The sequence below is a fragment of the Diabrotica virgifera genome, chromosome 4 (assembly GCF_917563875.1).
Source record: "Diabrotica virgifera virgifera chromosome 4, PGI_DIABVI_V3a".
In the NCBI taxonomy this organism is placed as follows: Eukaryota; Metazoa; Arthropoda; class Insecta; order Coleoptera; family Chrysomelidae; genus Diabrotica; species Diabrotica virgifera.
The window spans coordinates 21,196,214-21,219,281 of NC_065446.1; the positions used below are offsets into that span (position 1 = coordinate 21,196,214).

The 23,068-nt window shown below is 32.0% G+C and overlaps 1 protein-coding gene across 2 annotated transcripts in view; it reads right to left on the reverse strand.

The window, feature by feature from the left end:
• LOC126882946 (adipokinetic hormone/corazonin-related peptide receptor variant I) overlaps window positions 1–23,068 on the reverse strand; it is an 815,905-nt gene that overhangs the window by 292,600 nt on the left and 500,237 nt on the right. For both annotated transcript variants that reach the window (XM_050648023.1, XM_050648024.1), the window contains exon 2: window positions 20,043–20,345. In XM_050648023.1, the coding sequence (XP_050503980.1) occupies window positions 20,043–20,309 (267 nt within the window). In that variant the 5' untranslated portion in view covers window positions 20,310–20,345. The remainder of the gene's footprint in view (window positions 1–20,042; window positions 20,346–23,068) is intronic.

A 23,068-nucleotide genomic window follows, 5' to 3' on the forward strand; every position in this document is an offset into this window, starting at 1 on the left:
ATTATCAATGTCCTTGGGTTATTACTACTGAAAAGTTTATCATCGAGTAATACCATTTAAATGAAATAAAAAAAAAATCAAATTTACTAAACGAAAATCTGTCGTTTTTAAGTTATACTTCTTTAGGCACGAGGGTGAATTTTTACATTCCCTGGCGCATGCGCACACTGACAGTATATTAGACAATAATTATTGTTATATATGACAGTATATTTAGTCGCTCAAACGTTATACGGGATCGTATTGGGTGTTAAAATCATCTGTCAATAATTGTTGGAGATTATGGATCAAAAAATGTTGTGTATATTAGTTTTTATTGTTATGATGGCAGAGAAAAAAGCAAGTTTAAAGTTGTAGTGACTTTTTAAATAGTTTTTAAAAGCGACAGGTACGTAATAATTGTAAATGTTTTAGTATCCTAATAAAATTACATAGGTACCTACCTATTTGAAAAATTTAAAATGAAACTATCAAAATAGCATGTAATGCTTTGATTTACATAATTTGATTACCATCAAAATTTCTGTCGATATTCACCTAATATATTGTTTTCTTACTCTATGTTTTGTCGTATTTTAATATTTCAATATTTCAATAGTCTACAAAAATCAAAATAATTTGGTTAAATTCAGAACTGTCAAAAGTTTAAACCGTTTAGTTCGTCGATCTTCCCACATGATGCAGGTGTCTCCGTGGGTAGAAGTGTGAGATGAAGGAATTCCAATACTAACTGCGCAAACATAAGCGGGTTCGAACCCCAATAGAAACTTTTATTTTTTGTTTTTTTTATACATTTTATGATTGTAAGTATATTTATTATATATTTTTTTTTCAGAAAATACGTATTTAGTTAAAAAATTATTTTCCGACAATAATTACAATTACTGTTCAGAAATCATTTGTGGCATTTTTCAATGTGTGTGTGTTTTATTCTTTTATTTTTTTAATTTTTGGTAATGTTTTAATAAAATATTTTGAAAAGCAGTAAGCATTAAAATTAGTTTATCATTTAAATAAAGTATAAATAAACTGTTTAAAGTATTTAACTTCGTTGAAATCATCTAATAGAAATATAACTCCTTACGTGCGTACAAAGTACACACACATTCTTTTTTTTTGAATGTAAATGAAAAAGCAATAAGCTTACAATCACGTAAAATTCATGAACCGATCTGTATCACTGAATGTTAATTGTATTTACACGCTCTCGCTCAATATCTTGCAAACGAAAGCACCTACGCTGCTTAGCATCAGAGGCGTTGATATAAAAAGAACATCCAATAACTCCGTGTAACTTTCAAATCCGTCTCCGTTTCTTTATACCTTTTGTAACTTCGCTAGCTGTTATTGCTCTCTTGTAGCAGATAATAATCCCCGAACTTTTTGTGCTTGTCCTTTATCTAAGATTTGGCAATATTGCTCTCTTATTTGTTTTTTAAATTAAGACTCAGACTTTTGTCTATTAAGTTTATTTTATTTTTTGCATAAGTAATGTTTACTAAAATAAAAAACGGGATGTAACTCTTTCTCTAAAAAAAAAAAAGAAAAAGGGTATTAACCTTTAACTACCCGCGCATCTAGTTATAACATAACTACACGCGTGGCGTACTTTGTACGCCACAAGAAAATACATTTAAAAACAGCGGATTTGTTTAATTTTTTTTGAAAAAATACACTTATTTGTTTGTTATAAACCTTATTCGGCATCAGTGAATACTTGGAGTTCCTTTTCAGTAAGCCAATTGGGATTTATAACTGGAATCATGGAATAACTGGATTCCATGATAAATAAAATTACTTGATGGATTCGACCGTTACTTGATGGAAGTTCATTTTATCTAACAATAAAACACTGAAAACGTTTGTTTTCTATACTTCCACAAAATTTATTATAACTAAGTGACTACAGCTGTTTCGGCGGAGTGCCTTTCTCAAGTGATATAGTTTACAATGTGTTTGCCTTTTTAAGTCTTCAACTGAAGAGGTTGAGGAGTGGGGAGCTGTTTGTCTCGAGTTGGTCATTCAGAATTATATCTGTATTTTTCAGTTTATTAATTTCCATAGATTCTAAAAAAGATAGCTTAAGGCCTTTATTTTGAATATGTAGAATTTGAAACTCTTCATTGAAAGAATGATTATGATCTAGAAGGTGAAGTGCGTATGTAGAAGTGTCTGTTTTTCTATTGTTGAATGCCCTTTTGTGTTCTGCTATCCGTTTGTCAAAAGTTCTGCCAGTTTGACTGATGTACGTTTTCGGACAGTCACCACAAGTTAGTTTGTACACACCACTCTGTAGTTGCTTTCTCCTTCGGCTTTTATTGTTCTTAATATATTTGCTTAAGTTGTTGTTAGTTCTGAAAGCTGGTGTTATTCCTTTCTTTTTTATGTATCTGGCTATCTTTGTTGTTATCTTGCCAGTATATGTGAGAGAGCAGAAGGTACTGGGTTCTTTCTGTGGTGGTGGATACACTAATTTCAGGGCTTTCTTATGGAGTTTTTGGTTTAAAATTTTGTTAACTGTTTGTTCGTTATAGCCGTTGTTTACTGCTATTTGTTTAATGATGTTTAGTTCTATCTCGAAGTTATTTTTTGTCATGGGAATTTCTGTCAGTCTATGTATCATGCTATGGTAGGCTGCTAATTTGTGTTGTGTAGGATGTGATGATGAATTGTGTATAGTTGTGTCAGTATGGGTAGGTTTATGATATACGGAGAACTCATGTTTGTTGTGTAGTCTGGAAATCGTTACATCTAGAAAGTTTATGGAGTTATTCTGTTCTGTTTCTATTGTAAACTCAATATTATTATGAAGTGAATTAATATATGATAGAAATTGGTCAAGTTGTCTGTTAGTTCCTGTAAAGCATACTAGTATATCATCCACGTATCTCCAACAATATAAGAACTGTTTAAATACGGGATGTTTTTAAATTGTTGTTTCAAGTTGGTTCATAAATATATCTGATAGCAATGGGCTTAGATGATTACCCATAATAAGTCCTGCACTGTTGTTTGTGTATATTTGATTATTGAATTCAAAATAGTCTTGATTTATGCAAATTTCAAGAAGGTGTAAAATTTCAGATACAATGATCGGATTTGTACTATTATGGTCTAAAAGATGTTTAACTAAAACAAAAGTTTCTGTAGGAGGAACACTAGGAAAAAGATTTTTTACGTCAAATGAAATTAGTCTGGAGTTGTTAGGCAATTGAAAATGTTGTATTTTATTAACTAGTTCTAGTGTATTTTTTACAGTGAATTTAGGTGAAAATTTAGTGTATTCTGTAATAATATCTGACAGTTTTTTTGAAAGTTTATATGACGGAGCTGTATAAAATGCTATTAAATGCTATATAAATGCTGTATAAATGCTGTATAAAATGCTATAAAATGCTATATAAATGCTATATAAATGCTATATAAATGCTGTATAAAATGCTATAAAATGCTATATAAAATGCCATTGATATCAGATATATTTATGAACCAACTTGAAACAACAATTTCTAAACATCCCGTATTTAAACAGTTCTTATATTGGTGGAGATACGTGGATGATATACTAGTATGCTTTACAGGAACTAACAGACAACTTGACCAATTTCTATCATATATTAATTCACTTCATAATAATATTGAGTTTACAATAGAAACAGAACAGAATAACTCCATAAACTTTCTAGATGTAACGATTTCCAGACTACACAACAAACATGAGTTCTCCGTATATCATAAACCTACCCATACTGACACAACTATACACAATTCATCATCACATCCTACACAACACAAATTAGCAGCCTACCATAGCATGATACATAGACTGACAGAAATTCCCATGACAAAAAATAACTTCGAGATAGAACTAAACATCATTAAACAAATAGCAGTAAACAACGGCTATAACGAACAAACAGTTAACAAAATTTTAAACCAAAAACTCCATAAGAAAGCCCTGAAATTAGTGTATCCACCACCACAGAAAGAACCCAGTACCTTCTGCTCTCTCACATATACTGGCAAGATAACAACAAAGATAGCCAGATACATAAAAAAGAAAGGAATAACACCAGCTTTCAGAACTAACAACAACTTAAGCAAATATATTAAGAACAATAAAAGCCGAAGGAGAAAGCAACTACAGAGTGGTGTGTACAAACTAACTTGTGGTGACTGTCCGAAAACGTACATCGGTCAAACTGGCAGAACTTTTGACAAACGGATAGCAGAACACAAAAGGGCTTTCAACAATAGAAAAACAGACACTTCTACATACGCACTTCACCTTCTAGATCATAATCATTCTTTCAATGAAGAGTTTCAAATTCTACATATTCAAAATAAAGGCCTTAAGCTATCTTTTTTAGAATCTATGGAAATTAATAAACTGAAAAATACAGATATAATTCTGAATGACCAACTCGAGACAAACAGCTCCCCACTCCTCAACCTCTTCAGTTGAAGACTTAAAAAGGCAAACACATTGTAAACTATATCACTTGAGAAAGGCACTCCGCCGAAACAGCTGTAGTCACTTAGTTATAATAAATTTTGTGGAAGTATAGAAAACAAACGTTTTCAGTGTTTTATTGTTAAATAAAATTACTAATAAAAAATTTTTTTAAATTTGATTTTTTACAGGAGAAAAAGTATTGTTTACAAAGAAAAATATATTTTTTGCCATAATGACTAAAAAACAATTAAAATATGTACTTATATTATGACTTATAGTAATATAATCCTGGGGTATATTGTCCACCACCGGAAACAACAAATAATAAAATGTAAATTACGATCTTTCCAGAACGCCGATTATAACGAAACTAAAACCAAATTGTAAAGCACATTCCAGTGATAGGTTAGAAAAATAAGTGATAGGTGGCGTACAAAGTACGCCAGCGCGTGTAGTTAAAGGTTAAATGATAGTTAACCCTTAACTGAAGAGGCCTTATTTTATCACACAAACGGAGACATGCCGTCTGACAGGCTACCGTTTTTTTAAAGAGATAAGGGAGATGGGAATGATTGATATACCATTAAATATTTCTTTTAACCCGCCAGTGGTCGCTATATGAGATTTTTTCTCACGGTTTCAGAAAATTCTTCTAGTCTCCTAACTATCCTCCCTCGACAATCTAATAGACTCATCTGCTCAGATAGTGACTCGGTTTTCTTTAGTATCACCATATTGTTGAGTCAGTGCGTTTCATGTGAGAGATTCTCACATCAAGCGACCACCGGCGCCACCAACTGTGTATAAAATTTAATTTTATTTTTTCCCTTAAAACCTAAAATAATATCCTTTTATGATGTAATAAAAGGCGCCGTGGATGTGGTTGATGATATGAAAATCCTATATTGTGTTTCACGGGTTAGTTGTAGATGGTCACTTTCCATATATTTTTCAATGTTAAATATTGGTGGCATCAATAGTCACATTTTATGTAAAGATAATAATAATAGGTTTGTTCTAACATCAGTTTCAAACGGTTTGAAACCGTCAGTGAATAGCGGACCAGCGCGAGTCGAGGGGATAGCACTGGTGACTGTATTATGTTCTCTCACTGACCAACTATTTGCTGACGGTTTCTGACTAGTTTGACTGTTTGCTAGAACAAACCTATTAAAACAGAAAAACGTCGTGTCTTTTTAAAGCAAATGGCTTTATCGTTGATGAAACCTCATCTTTTTTGTAAAATTTTGTAAAGAAAGGCAAAAGTTGGATATGTGAGAGAAAATCTCACGTACGATCATTCGCGTAACAACCTACCTAGCGACCAATGCCAAGTTAAGACAGGCTTTGGAAAAAACGTATGAGTATGGAATAGATACTCACCATTTGTTTGCGGATTTTAGCTGTGCTTATTAGGGATGGGAAAAACCTACCGGTTTAAACCTAAAACCGGTCTTTTTACTTCGCAATAACCGGTTTTACCGGTTTTTTGTCCCGGTTATAACCGGTTTTTTATTTTTAAAGTAAAAACCGGTTATTAGGTTTTTAGGGTGATTAGGATTAGATTAGGTATTATTTTGGATCCCAATCATAATTATTATTCTCAAGTAATTATTCCAAACAAAACCATAATTCAAATTTTATTTTATTTTATAAAATACAGAAGCAAACTGAAAGAGAAATCTCACATCAGCCAGAAACAATTATTAAGTTTTATTATAATATTTCCTTGAAAAGGTATTTGTAATCATAATATTTACATAAGAAGTGATCTGGTTGAATTAGACGCAAACATCATCTATTTTTCACACTTAACTCTTGACATTGAAAGTGGGTGAATGACTTTTTCTGATTACCAAAAATAATGCTCTGACTCTGAATATCGAATTACTGATTACGAATACGAATCTCCAAGAATTTCGCTACGTTTTCAAAACGATACACTCATACAGGAAGTGTTAAATGAGTTAAAATGTACTTATTCTACAAATATACATTCTACGTATTAAAAGTTATACATGTTCTTTCAATAGTACTAATTTTGATCATATTGATATCGAGTCGATTGGAGTATCGCAAACTAAAGTGTATTGTAAATGTAACTTTGTAATCTAAACTGGATTAAAAAAACCGAAAACCGGTTTTTACAAAAACCGTTTTTTTTGGCCGATTATAACCGCCAGGTTAAACCGTAAGCAAAAAAAACCGGTATAACCGAAAACCGGTGTTTTGTCAAAAACCGCCATCCCTAGTGCCTATGAGAGTGTAGACAGAAACGCATTATACAAAGCCACAATAGAATTTAATATCCCAATACACTTAGTGAGATTGGAAAAAGCATCTCTTTCAACAATCGAGTTTAAGGTTAGAATGCAGAATGGAATATCAAGAAATTTCCAGACACAAACAAGACTTCGATAGGGAGATAGCCCATCATGCCTTATATTTAACATTGGTCTAGAAAATCTGGAACAACCAGAGGGACCATTATTAATAGAAGTGTACAAATACTAGCGTATGTAGATGATATTGATATCACAGCAAGAAGAAAGACGGACCTGGTTCAATCGTTCACGGTATTGGAAGCAGTAGTAAAACGAATGGAGCTACAAGTTGATATTAATAAAACTAAGTATATGAAGGCCTCAAATAATAATCAAGTAGCTGAGCCTGAGGACCTAACGGTTGGAACATATACTTTCGAAGGATTAAGGGAGTTCGTATATCTACGGGACACAAATCAACTCGTAGTCTAAGAGCTAGTGAACCCTCCGACTAACGGTCGTCCTGTAAGGCTAAAATTTTTTCTAGTGATAATTCATAGCACACCAAGGCTAAAAACCATGACCTGGCAGGCCTCAGTGGTGCACGTGTATCTACCAGGTGAATCGAAAAGTGCAAATTTAGGGGGTAAAATAAACTTTCTCATGTAAGGTTTAAATTTAAGTATGTGTTTGAGTAAGTCATTTATAAGAAATGTGTACAATGACAGGCGATTCTGAAGAGCATAATACCTTGCCAGGCGAGGGGAAAGATTAGGGATTTTTCCTAAAATTATTCTTTTTGCATCGAACAAACTTTTTTTAGGTTTTTTGAATCATTCAAAACAGAAAACGTCTTTAGTGATTTTTCTCTTAAGTTAATAGTTTTTGTTTGTTTTGTAAATAAGCGATTGAAAATTTTGAAAATTGCGAAATCGGCCATTTTTAACCCTAAATCGGACATTTATCAAAAAATTTCAATGTTGCCAAGATACGAAAATATTCTATAAACATTGATTAATGAAATCCCGAAGAGTTTTTTGCAATAAAATATCGAAAACCCCTCTGTTTTTTTTAATTGCTTATCAAGCGGGTGCGACACTGTAGTATAAGTGAGGACGTTTGAGTTTGCATAAATTCATTATCTCGAGAATGGACAAATTTCAAGAGAAATCCTCAGACAAGCCGATTTTATTTTTAAATTAGGACTTTTTGGCATATATATAATACTAGTGACCTCATCCATCTGAGCGTGATGACGTAATCGATGATTTTTTTAAATAAGAGTAGGGTTTGTGTGATAGCTCATTTGAAAGGTTATTGAATTTTCTATTCACTAATATAAACAATAACATAATTATTTATACAGGGTGTACAAAAAAATTTTTTTTATTAAATTAACTTTGATTAAATTTGACAAATAGAAAAAAAAATTTTGTACACCCTGTATAAATAATTATGTTAATGTTTATACTATTGAATAGAGAATTAAATAACCTTTCAAGTGAGCTATCACACAACCCCTACTCTTATTTAAAAAAATCATCGATTGCGTCATCACGCCCAGATGGATGACGTCACTAGTATTATATATATGCCAAAAAGTCCTAATTAAAAAATAAAAATCGACCTGTCTGAGGATTTCTCTTGAAATTTGCCCATTATCGAGATAATGAATTTATGCCAACTCAAACGTCCTCACTTATACTACAGTGTCGCACCCGCTTGATTAGCAATTAAAAAAACAAAGGGGTTTTCGATATTTTATTGCAAAAAACTCTTCGGGATTTCATCAATCATGTTTAAAGAATATCTATTTACGGCCGCCTAACACGTGCATGTCGCTCATTATTATGACTTAAAAATAACAGCTTAGTAATAAAATAATGACAAAAATTTCTTCAGGATCTTGTAGGGGGGGCTTTAAACTTTGAGATAGTCGCTTTCTGACTTTCATAATAATAACTTTTATCCGAGTTATGACGGTTTTCGCGTTTTCCAAATTTTACATTGCGTATAACTCGAAAACGATCAACTTTAGAGCAAAAATATAAAAGACCTTTTTTGTCCAGAATGATCCAAAAACCCTAAAAAAATTGCCTGGGCCAAAAATATTGATTTTTTGCAATTTAATGAAAAAATATTGTTAAAGAAAATTTGGACCACTTTTCGCGTGGGCGACTTCTTGAACCTTATTCTGAGGTGTCACGAATGTGATTATGCAAAAAAATCTCATAAGTATATTTTTCCCAACGAACCCGCCGTTTTCGCCTTGTCTATAACGCTGTCAACTCGGAAAAACATTGATGTATGGGACCAATGGAACAAGGGAATCTCTAATGGTGGAACGTGGTAAAAAGTTGTGGATTTTTATAGGAATAGTTGATCAACAAAGGAGGGACGGAGGACGTAAAACGGAAAATAGGAATAGCTCAAAAGGCATTCAATATTCTAAAGAAAATAAATATGATCTTCATGTCAGATGACAAGTAAAACCAACACAATATTATTCAACAGTAACGTAAAGACTGTGCTACTATATGGAGCAGAAATTTGCAAAGTGTGAAGAAATTGTATGGGACAGATCCGTTCATAAATAGATGCCTAAGGAAGATTCTCAATATTTGCTGGGCAAACCGCGTAGCAAACCGAGAGTTATGGACAAGAACTAACCAGGAACCTATATCCAAGACACTATGCAAAGGGAAATGGAGTTGGATGGGGTACACTCTAAGGAGACCTGACACAGATATAACGAGGAAAGCCCTAGAATACACACCACATGGAAAGAGAAAACCAGGTAGACCCGTAGAAACGTGGAAAAGAAGTGCCGAGAAAGAAATTAATGCTATTGGGTAAACCTGGGCAGAAATTAGGATCAGTGCAAAGGATAGGACAAAATGAAGGCAGACAGTTGGACGCCCTATGCTCCGCCTGGTGTGAAGAGGAATGAGTAAGTAACATTTTTTTAGATTACCGTCGAAGGCCGACATGATCAACAAAAAAAAAACGGAGAGATAAATCGGGTGATTTTTCTAGTGACATTATTGGATGTAAATTTTTCAATTGAGTTTACTCCTCCTATTTTAAAAAGAGAGTATAGTAGAACAGAGGAATAAAAAAAATAATAGAAGAAAAGTATAGAGGTTGCGAATGATTTTAATATTTTTAGAAAAAAAAAAAACTGTAATATCAATATAAAAATCTTTAATATTATGATATTGAAGGTAATGAAATACGTCTCTTATATATTCCTTACACTTTTAATATATCAATCTCCCGAGCTTTGAACTTTGGATGGTGTAAACCTCAAGTCAATATTGTTATAATGAACATGAACGGTTTCAATTACCAAGTAAACGGGATCGATTTAGCGAACAAAGGTATAAAGGGATTGCTTGTATTAGTGATAAAATGTTGAAACATCATACAGTAGTGATATTTGTATCTGGTTACCATTAATCTAAGAGTTTGTTATGATCCTTGGGCCCACCATTAAAAAGATCTTCCTTATGAGACTTTTTTTTTTCAGTTATCAATGTCGAATCGGACAACTTTTCTATTTCTGAACATCTTAAAGAGGAGACCCTTTCATAAATATAGAGGTTTTTTTTAACCTCGACACCTTCCGATATAAGAGTAACATCGGTTCTGTATGTATGTATGTATGTATGTATTATGTATGTGGCGACACGCTGTAATTACTATTTTTGCTAATTTTAATTCTTAATAACTTTTCTCAAAATGGAATAATATGGGTCATATAAAATTCACATTTAATATACAAACCACATGCTAAGAAGGGCCCGTTAAGTTTTACGAAACGAAATGTATCCCTAACCAGATATTTTTGGTGTATTCAGTTTAAGAAATATTTTTTACCTACACCCGAGAGGGTAGAAGGTTTAAAGATTATATATTCAGTTTAACAAACTGAATTCCCCATTAAATAATTACTTTACAAGATCTTATGTCAATAACTCACTTTGGAAATGCATTCGAAGACGTTTATTAAAACTACAGAAATGTTTCAACTTTTAAACGCCAGATCTAAATAATTTATCGCCTTTCTGGCCAGATGGTAGAAACACAAACATATTAGCGTTTGTGGTCTTTTTTAGCCACAGCAGTCGAGATACAACCACGGGTCGTTTCACACACTCGCAGCAGGCGTCGATCGGTCAACAAACCCTCGCTGGGCCAAACAATCAAACCCTTTTACGAGCCTTTTAACCAAACATAAATAAATATATTATTGTTTGTTGTTTACACTTATTTTAATCAATTCCATTTACTTAATTCCGCAGCACGGAACATGTATGTAGAGGTTTTTAAACTTTGGTAGAAATATAGAACGAGGAGTGCGTCAAGGGTGCATGTTACCCTCCTAATATTTAATGTACATGCATGCCGTACATATTATAATCAGAGCTTCTCTTGAAGATCGCCCTGAAGTTTCCAGAGTCAATGGAATTATGTAAGAAATGCAGATGATACTGTAGTATTAGCGGAAACAGAAGATCAAGTAAAAGTATTGATGGAACATATATTATCAGAAGAAAGTCACAGCATTTCCAAAACTTTTCCAAAACTAAAATTATAGTATTCCACACAAATCCCTATGAACAATAACAATAATAATATCGTATGGCATTTTTGCCGAGGAGATCCTTTCGGATTGTTCCGGTGCCATTTACATCTCTAACCCTGTTTCAAGTAACAAGTGTTGATGTACACTAGCCCAGGGGGACCGACGGATTAACGTGCTCTCCGAGGCACGCTGAAACGGCTCGTATCATTTTATGAAATAAAAAATTGATTGTTATTGGCAGGGTTCGAACGCGCGTGCTCTGGAGTATGAGGCCAGTGATCATGCGGTTGAGCTACGGCCCTTCAACCCTATGAACAAATTACAACCAACATACAAATAAATGGTATCACCCTTCAGAGTTCCCAAAGCTTCATATACCTTGTCACCTATATAACAAATATGTACCTATACAAAATTGAAGACAAATTCAACCAATAAAACCCGCTAGTTATTAAAATTAAGTGAAGTTATTATTGGTGAATGCATAATATAGGTTATTATTTATGTCTTTTATGAACTTAGTTTGGTTGATGTTTCATTGGAAGTTTAAAAAATTGTAAAAAATATAATTCTCCTTATTTTTGTTTATGTACAATTATGTCGTAAAGTTAATAATAATTGAGACAATTCAATAATTATGCTTCCCCTCCGCTTCCACTATTTTCCCCCTTAAATCGGAGAATATTATCGGAGAATATTGATCGCATAAAAAAAAATTGTGCAAAAGAAATTGTAGGAAATTGCATTTCCAACAATTTTAGTTCCCACCATTTTTGTCGAAAAGATGAAAATGGCGGAGATATTAAGCAACAACAGTTCTCATTTAAAATCAATATGGCGGCTAATGCAACTGCGGAATATAGTCGAGATTTTAAATTTACACTGCTATTGATCTGCCCTAAATGATAGAATTATAAAATTTGGGGCAGCTCGGAAACAAGATTCAATTCAATAATTATGCTCCACCACCACTTTTTACTATTTTCCCATGTAACTGGGAAAATATCAACCGCATGAAAAAAATTGTAAAAATAAATTGTATAAAATCATATTTTGAACAATTTCAGTTGAAAATGGCGTAGGTATTGAAGAAAAACAATTGCTATAAAATCAGTCAGTTTTTACGCTGGCGACATTTCCGCATATTATGTACTACCTTAAATATATATATATATATATATATATATATATATATATATATATATATATATATATATATATATATATATATATATATATATATATATATATATATATATATATATATATATATATATATATATATATATTTTTTTTCTCTGATTCTGGCCTTGGTTTAGAACTAGAACCTTTAGCTACCTAATTGTATAACTTATCACTAACTCAGGTGTAATGTGTAGTGTGTGTGTTGAGTAAGTGTCTTGTTACTTTGCAAAGTCGACGTCATTGTCTTTGCAAAGAGACGCTAATTGTATCCGAACGTCTGCGGTCCCTCCGGTGAGTACACCTTAAATATTAATTTTAGCAAAAAAATGAAAGAAATCAAAATTAATAAAAATGTATACCATTTTTATTATTCAGTTGCAATGCGAAGGCAAAACAATCTTACTTTTCAATTAGGATACGGAGTGCAATCCAGCTCTCTGAATCGCGATTTTTGATTCTTATTGGAATCTCATCGGAGAGAGCGCAGGCTTGTTCTCCATATCCCAACTGACCAGCACCGAGGGCTTTCCCCACACATTGCAACTGAAACAAATAGGGTAGGTCACTAACGTTATCTGGCAATTGAAAGATGGAGTTTTTCAATCCTAATAGCAACATTAATAATATTGAAAATATTAAAAATATTACTAAAAGATTTTTAAATTGAAAAACTTATTGGTACATTTTCCTGGTGACACCAAATTGTAGAAGCCTTGGAGGTGTCACCAGGTGTCACCAGGTGTTTTTTAATTTGAAAATCTTTTAGTAATATTTTTAATATTTTCAATATTATTAATGTTGCTATTAGGATTGAAAAAATTCATCTTTCAATTGCCAGAAGACGCTAGTCACCTACCCTATTTGATTCAGTTGCAATGTGTGGGAAAAGCTCTCAGTGCTGGTCAGTTGGGATATGGATAACAAGCCTGCGCTCTCTCCGATGAGATTCCAATAAGAATCGAAAATCGCGAATCAGAGAGCTGGATTGCACTCCGTATTTTAATTGAAAAATAAGATTGTTTTTTGCCTTCGCATTGCAACTGAATAATAAAAATGGTATACATTTTTATTTTATATTCGTATTACTCCGTAGCCTGGCATGGGCAGCATTTGGAAAACTAAGCTACATCCTTAAAAACAAAAGATATCCACAACATCTTAAGACCAAGGTATACAATCAATGCCTACTCCCTGTTCTCACTTACGGTTCCCAAACGTGGACGTTTACAAAAGCAAACATGGACAAGATCATAAAAACACAAAGAGCAATGGAAAGGCGAATGTTGCACATAAGACTATTGGATAAAAAGAGAAACGAGTGGATAAGAGAGAAAACCAAAGTTAGGGATGTTAGATAAGAAGTTGCAAAGTTGAAATGGAGATTTGCCGGACACACTTTAAGACTAAAGGAAGACCGATGGAACAAAATTCTCATAAATTGGATACCGTGGGAATATAAACGAAGCAGAGGAAGACCACAAATGAGATAGGCAGATGATGTCAAGAAGCACGTGGGCTCTAGGTGGATAACTGTAGCGACAGACACAGAAGAATGGAAAAGGATTGGGGAGGCATATTTCCAAAGATGGACCGAAGAAGGCTAATTAGATAGATAGATTACTCCGTAGAGTAACTAGGTGCATTTTCCGTTGGAACTTTACCAAGCTGCAGACGGGGGATGTGAATTGCATAGTGTAGAATTCCTTCCCTTTGTCTTCACTGCAGCATCCATTTGGCTTGCAAATTGTAGAAGCCTTGGAGGTGTCACCAGGAGAATTTACCAATAAGTTTTTCAATTTAAAAATTTTTTAGTAATATTTTTAATATTTTCAATATTATTAATTTTGCTATTAGGATTAAAAAAAAGAAATCAAAATTGTTTAGAATTTAATTCTCTCTATTTTTGTATAGAAACATTTTTTCGTAAAACTAATAATAAACGAAATAATTCAATAACTATGCTCTGTCAATATTTTCGGCCATAACTGGGAAAGTATCGACAGCAGGAAAAAATTGTAATAATAGAAATTATTGAAAATCACATTTTCATGAATTTTGGTTTATATACTATTTGTTGAAAAGTTTAAAATGGCGGAGATATTGAGCAAAACAGTTCTAGTTTAAAATCAAGATGGCGGCTAACGCAACGGCGCGATTTAGTCGAGATTTTAAATTTACACTACTATTGAGCCTCCCTAAAGATTAGAAAAATAAAATTTGGGGCAGCTTCTAATGCAAGGTTAGGCCTGTTATTTGTCTAACTCGACTGGACTATTAGTTCCTCACAATTTTATTTCTGATTTTACAATAAAATTTAAGGAAATTTATGTTACGCGAGCGAGACCACAGTATAGTTCTAGGTTTTCTGATTATTTCTTTTTTTAATTTGTTGGAATCTGAAAAACTTCAAACTTCGGTGTCAGATAAAAAGATGAATTTCGACCTTTCATCTCGAATAATCAGTCTTGTCGGCGTCGGTCGTCTTGGAAATAATTTGAAACAAATTGCAATAAATTGCAAGTGAAGGTTGTATGGAAAGTTTGATTATTTCGAGGATAAAGTTAAGAAATAGAAGGCCGTGATATTTCTTGTACAAAAGAATTGAAATAATATTACAGATATAATTAAAATCTTTATATTTAACAAAAAAACAATATACAGTGTGAATATGAAAGACCTCAAAGTCAGATCGATTTTTTAAGGGTATCTTCTTCATGTGCACTGTGCGTTGCGAACGTTGGCTATTGACATGGCAATTCTGATTTTGCTTGCGGTACTTCTGAATAGTTCGACTGCCGGTCCCCCTAGTACATTATTTGACGGTTTTTGCTGTAAATTTTCAAGAACCGTTTGGATTTACATGAAATTTGGCATACTCATAGCAAACATGTCAAAGAAAACAAGTGACGTTGTGTCGGTATGTGCTTTTGCCCTGGGGCTGAGTTTCACCCATTCTCGTGGGTGAAAAACATACGTTCAAAATAAGTCCGGAATTCGATAAACTGACTAATTATAAGCAACTTTTATTCTATACAGTATTTCACTAAGCCAATACTTTTCGAGTTATTTGCGAGTGAATTATGTTCATTTTTCAACAAAACAAACACGTTTTTATACAATTTTTCGCAAACAGTTCAAAAAGTAAGTATTCTATCGAATAAACTATTGTTAGCAAAAATATAGCCTCTGAAAAAGTGAAAAAAAATGGTGTACACACGAAGTATCTAGACTTAGTAGAAGCAGAATTATAGCTAAAGAAAAATAGGTTCATATTCGCCAAATTTCAAATAAATATAATTCAACGTGAATTTTTTAAAAAGTTTAAAAAATTTTATTTCTATTTTTATAAAAAAAAAAATCTAGCGTCAAATGTAAGCAAGTTACGCTCAAAATACAATTGGTCCCTTTTGATTTGGCAAAAAAGATCGGGAAAATCACCCCTAATTAACAACTTAAATAAAATTAATTGTTACCGCTTCACAAGTTGCTTTATTTATGTTGTGTTTATATGATCTGTAAGTTTCATCGATTCAACGTGCTCATTTTTGAAAAAAATTGGTTTTAAAACAACATTTTTAAAATTTTTAATTTTGAAAAAAACGCTGTTCTTTAAAATAACTTGAAAATTATTAGCAATACCAAAATCTTAAGGAGTAATAAAATGTACGTTTAGCTTTTCTGGATATTTTGGATTTATTGTTTTCCTGTTAGACAAAAATTGGTTATGTTATGGCTGTTCAAAATTTGCATACACTTGGGATTAGTGACTCGTTCAACCCATTTTAACTACAGCCTTTTCAAAAATAAGCACTTTGAACCAATGAAACTTACAGATCGTATAAATAATAGAAAATAAACAGAGTAACTTGTGAAGCGGTAACGATTAATTTTATTTGGAAAGCTAATTGGGGGGTGCTTTCGCGATTCTTTTTACCAAAAAATAAAAGGGACCAACAATATTTTGATCGTAACTCACTTACTACTTTTAATGTTATAAGTTTTTTTAAAAAACAAAAATAAACCATTTTTAAACACTTTAAAAAATTTGTATAGACTGTTCCCGAAAAGTTTTTTGGTTATTTCTCGATGAAATATTCGATTTGGAATTTGACGAATAAGAACATAATTTTCATTAGCTACAACTTTACTTCTACTAGGTCTACAGACTTCTTCTATGCACCATTTTTTTCACTTTTTTATAAGTTATATTTTTATTAAGAATATTTTTTCGACTAAATACTTCCTTTTTGAGTTTTTTTGCGAAAAACCGTCTAAAAACGTAGTTATTTTGTTAAAAAATGAACATATTATTCTCTCGCAAATAACTCGAAAAGTGTTGCCTCGGTGAAGAAACTCTATAGAACAAAAGTCGCTGGGAATTAGTCAGTATATCGAATCCCGCACTTATTTTTGACATATATTTTTTCACCCCCGAGAAGGAGTGAAACTCACCCACAGAGCCATAGCACACATCGGCACAGTATAACTATTTTTCTTTGACTCGTTAGCTATGTGTGTGCCAAATTTCATGTCAATTCAATCGGTTCTTTAAAATTTAGAGGTTTTGCAATATTTTACCGTTAAAGAACGTACTACTCGCTTACCTACTGTTTATACCGGGTGTCCACAAATATTTTCCCCCATTTTAACTACCTATAACTTCTAAACGGCTCAAGATAGAAATATGCGGTTTTCGCTGAAATGTATTATATTAGTAAAAGTTTTGTATGAATGGATTGAATTTTTTATATCGCTTTCAAGTACGAAAACAAAAATGGCGGATTTTTGAAAAAAACGTTGTTGACTTTTAACGGAACATCCAGTATATTTTTCTGTAAATTGAAAGAAAGGTCATTTACCTATCCAGCAATATAAAGTTTTTTAAAATCGGTTGTCAAATCACTGAGTAATTAATTTTTAAAATGAGAGGTGCAACATGGATATCGCGTACCTAAATAACATAAATAAGCAAATTGATATTATGTTATGTGATTTCCACATTGCATCTCTCATTTTAAAAATTAATTGCTCAGTCATTTGACAACCGATTTAAAAAAAATTTATATCGCTGGATAGGTAAATGACCGTTTTTTCAAGTTTTCAGGTAAATGACCATTTTTATATCGCTTTTAAATAAAAAATGGCGGATTTTTGAGAAAAAAAAAACGTTGTTGACTTTTTTATTAAAACACCCAGTATATTTTTTTGTAACTTGAAAAAATGGTCATTTACCTATCCAGAGATATAAATTTTTTTAAAATCGGTGGTCAAATGAGTGAGCAATTAATTTTTAAAATGAGAGATGCAATGTGGAAATCACATAACATAATATCAATTTGCTTAGTTATTAGTCCAGAAACCGAAGCTTTTCACCTCGCAATTTTTACAGAATGGATCGATTTGCTTGGAAATTTTAGAATAAGTAGTGGATAGTCCAACGATCAAAATCTATATAATGCCGAAAAGCGCTTTTATCATGGGAGTTGTTGCCACCCCATGTCGTGGGTGGAAAATTTTTATTATATTTTGACCGCAAAAGTTGATAAAAACATTCATTCTAAGCTAAAAATATTCTATACATTTTTTTGATAAAATTAATAGTTTTCGATTTATTCGCTATCGAAGATGTTAGTTTTACATCGAAAAAATCAATGTTTTTCGATAATACTCATTTACTCACTCATTTACATCACTCAAATTTTTCCGTAGAAATTTTTTTTCAAACCTATTTCTTGGGAGTTAGATAACCTACAATTTCATATTTAAACATTTTTTCATGTCTCTGATGCTAATATTTCTATTCTGAAGAAAATGGCATTTTTACCAAACTACAAAAATTCGTTATTCGTTTTAACTCAAATTTTTTAAAAACTAAACATCATAATCCAGTAAAACTTCTAAAATCCATTAATAATACATAAATAAAGAATAATGAATAAGGCCAATGACTAAAAACACCGCTAACTTACATTATTATGCTTCCAATTATATTTCTCCTTTTTTTTTTAATATATTGATTTGATTTTCTAACCGTAACTTTTTTATTTTTTATCTTAGAAAGTTTCTTAAGAAAGAGTTTTGTAGGTTTTTACAAGGTCTATAAGCCTATTGATATTAAATCTTTTTAAAATCCTAAGTAGTAAAAAGAGGGACTTGGAAAGGGTTGGTAAAGGTGGTTTTTGCATCTTATTATAAGTTTTAATTGTCAATAGCTCAATCAATTTTTGCCGTAGAAAAAATTTTTGTAAACCAAGTTCTTGAGAATTATATAGGCTAAAATATCGTATTTAAATATTTTTTCGCATCTCTGATGATAATATTTCTATTCTGAAGAAAAGGCCATTTTTTTCAAACTACAAAAATTCATTATTCGCTTTTACCTCCATTTTTTTTAAACTGTTCATTCTAAGCCGGTCAAACTTCTAAAACCTATTAATAATACATAAATAAAGAAGAACAAATAAGGGCAATGACTAATTTTAATTAGGGTGGCGATTAAGAGGTTGCTTCCGATCACTTTTTCGCTGAAAAAAAAGTGACAGACATTCTTTTCATTTTAAGTTTTTAATTTTTGAGCTAGACCCTTTTTTTATTTCTGGAGATAGATATTTTTAAATACTTTAAATTAGTTTGAACAAGATTTCCTCGAAAAATGCATAGTTTTCCCCGTCATTTGACTTTGAAACTACAATATTTAGCATTTGACGAAGAAGAGCTAACATATAATATGGTATTGCTCAATTACTATTGGTCTTAAAGAAAATAAAAAAAATGGTTTTGTTTATTTTTTTAAAAGCTACATTTTTGTTAAAAAAGTTGTTTTGATAAAGCGTAAAATTTTGGAGATATTAGCAGAAAACTTATTAAAAATAGTTTTTGGATATAAAACTAAAACTTTCGATAGCGAATAAATCGAAAACTATTTATTCTATCAAACAAATTTATAGAAAGTTTTTTGCTTAGAACGAATATTTTTACCAACTTTTGCGATCAAAATATAATAAAAAATTTCGACCCCTCCGTTTGGGTGGCAACCACCCCCATGGTAAAAACGCTTTTCGGCATCATATAGATTTTGATCCTTGGACTATCCACTACTTATTTTCAAATATTCAAGCAAATTGATCCATTCTGTAAAAATTGCGAGGTTTTGTCCTATTTTGAGCTTCATTACTTGGACTACTGTGGATAACATCCTTCAAAATCACATCCAGGTACCAAAAGTTGAACAGCCAGTATATAATACCCGATTTTTAAGAGGTAATCCATAAGGTATAATAATATTTAAATGCGTTTTTCTAAAAATTTTACTTTTGTGAGTTAGTGGATTTCCCAGTACGTCCACGAGATATAAAAGTACTTTCCTCTTGACCGAAATTCATATTTTTTACATACCTCGTATAGTGTTGATAAAATTTGATATCTGATGATTGCATCTTAGGTTTTAGACTATGCAGAGCACTTTATGAAGAATAAGTTTTTTTCGTAAAATTGACAATAAGTTTCCCCTATGATTCCAAGTTACTCTATCATATAAAAAGGATCTTACCATTAAATCAGCTATAGACAAATGAACTAGCATCATGTTAATCCTAGACGGAAACTTTTTGCGTCTTTTTAAAATAAGCACCAACACTGTCGTATTTGCAATTGTTGAAAACACAAATAAAATACTGTAAACAAATATAGAGAGTCTATGTCCGTCATTAAATTGCATATCAAGTGGTAAGTTCGTTACATTTCTCGTTACGTTCGAAACTGGCAACGGCACTAAAGTCGTTTGGTTCACCAAAGTCCCCTCGAGTTCTTCCTTCATTTTGCACACCGATTTCTTACGATCCACTAATGAAATCTGAAACAAAAACCTGTGTTAATAGATGAATAGCTGGTATTTAAAATAAAAAAATAAGCGAAATAGTCAAATGAAATGTTACATTTAGGGTTGCATTTCTTAGAGTGGTCAATTTTATTTTTTTAATGTGTAGGGGGATTCAGTAGAAGCTTAAGTTCAAGGTTTTGGGATCGCCCTCTTGTCCCCCGGCCGCCATCTTGGAAAATGGCGTGCAAAGTTCTTTTGCGCTGTATATTTTAAACTATCAACCATACAGAAAATTTAATTACACGTAAAATATAGCAAATTAAATCTTTCACAATTTTGTATATTATATTTTATTACTTTTTATCATCAAGTGGCCGACAAAAAAGTTATAAACAAAAATAACAGAAAATTTTGTAAAAAATTTCGTTTTGGAGGTTATAAGTTTTTTTCCGTTCATTTTACAATAAAATAACATCATAGCGATTTTATAGAGGATTTTTCAGCGAACAAGTTCCACTATAAAGTTGTGTAATTTTATTTATTTATCTAGGTTTTACAGCGCTCCAAACTTGACCAGACTCTCGAATTCTCATAGGAATATAATAAAAACAAAACCTTGGGCTTTATTTTTTATCTATATATTTAATTATTATGATTTTAACATTCCTATGCTATTATTAAGCTATTTTTGACCCTTTTCCCGGCCACCTATGAGGTAGAGTCTGGAGGCGCGTTTTTTGTGTGGTATCCCCAATAGGCCTAATCCACGGACAATTTCTAGACAAAATAATATTATTTATTATTATATGTTGAAAAAGATCTATCATAGTTATTATTTTTTAATTTTTTTCGATGGTACTGGCTGCGAGTCAAGATCTGAATCAGTATCCGAGGTGAATTTTTGTGGTATAATGGGAGTAAAAGTTGGCGTCATTGTCGGTAATTCATCTACCGATTCATTTCCTTCAATAATTAATATTAGTCTCAACAAGTTATCCTCGAAATACGCATAGTTTTCCCGTCTTTTGACTTTGAAACTACAATATTTAGCATTTGACGAAGAAGAGCTAACATAAATAATAAAGTATAGCTCGATTATTATTGGTCTTAAAGAAAACTGGAAAAAACGGTTTTGTTTATTTTTTCATAGGGTATATTTTTGTTAAGTAAAGTTGTTTTGACAAAACGAAATCTTTTTGAGTTATTAGCAGAAAACTGATCAAAACCATTGATTTTTTCGATATAAGTTTAACACTTTCGATAGCGAATAAATCAAAAACTATTAATTTTATCAAAAAAATGTATGGAACGCTTTTTGCTCAAACTGAATGTTTTTACCAACTTTTGCGGCCAAATATAATAAAAAATTTCCACACCCGACATGGGGTGGCCACCATCCCCATGGTAAAAGCGCCTTTCAGCATCATATAGATTTTGATCCTTCAACTATCCACTACTTATTCTCAAACTTTCAAGCAAATCGATCTTGTCCTATTTTAAGCTTCATTACTTGGACTAATATGTAGGTATTAGGCCTGGATCACGCGTACCAAAAAAAACTTGATTAATAACAAGCTGAAAATTTATTTGTTAATAGCTTAACGGTGTCTAATCAGACAAACTTTGATGTACGAATTATGGTGCAATAACCCCAGAGGTCAGCGATCGCAATCAGCAGTTTTACCTTTTATATTCAGCATTTTGATTTTATATAAAAGTAATATCATTGTAATTAATTTCAGTTATTTTCGATCAGTTAAAAGTGAAGTATATTTGTAAAAGTTTAGGTTCTCACCTAAACTCACTAAGGTACTTTTTAACCCGCCATTACACGCGCTATGAGGGAATCCCTCACCATATTTGTTTATAACCCATGAAATTGTGTAAACTAATACTATAACCTTAAGCACCCAGGAATGCCTTTAGCATGGTTCATGAGAGGGTACGAAAAAGTTATAGACTATTTCAGGCGGTCAGTGTGCTGTGTGGTAGTTGAAAGAAGAGACATCCCTCTTCAAGTGAGGGAATTCCTCACTGCGCGTGCAATCACGGTGAAATCACGTTTCTGTTATCTCAAAGAAACTTTTAGGTTTTTATTTACTATTTAGGTAGGTTTAATTAAAATATTATTGTTTGGATTAGGTTAGGAACAGTGGCACACCGAGCGGGGGGTTTTGGGGGTTAAAATCCCACCCAGAGCATATAGAAATATATATATAAAAGAAAGTAGGAAAATGTAACTTGTCTTTCACAAATAATACAAAAAACTTTCGGTGCCCAAGCTTACCCCCCTCCCCCCCCTCCAGAGGAAAATTCTAGGTGCGCCACTGGTTAAGAACCCATTTTTAAATTTACCTATTCTAATTGGGAAATAAGCCACAATTTAACTTGAAAAATTGATTTTATTGACGTTTCGAATTCCTTCTCGGACGTCGTTATCAAAATACAAAATATTAATAGTTAATTACATAAATGCCACAAAGAAATAGCTTCAGAACAGTTTTTAATTTTAATTTGTATTTTTAGTAAAATGAATTCGCGTAAAAACGTTAATTTTTTCAGTGGCTTGCTGAAATTGAAAATTAAGAAAATTTGCTTTTGATCTATGTATATTATTTTTACTTTTGTTTTGTTAAATTAATAAAAAAACATTGGTTTACGAGACTTTCTATAATATGTGAGTACAACCCATTTTATAATTATACATGTTGACATTCATTCTTCCTCGAAATAAGTCGAACTTATGCAGGTGAGGG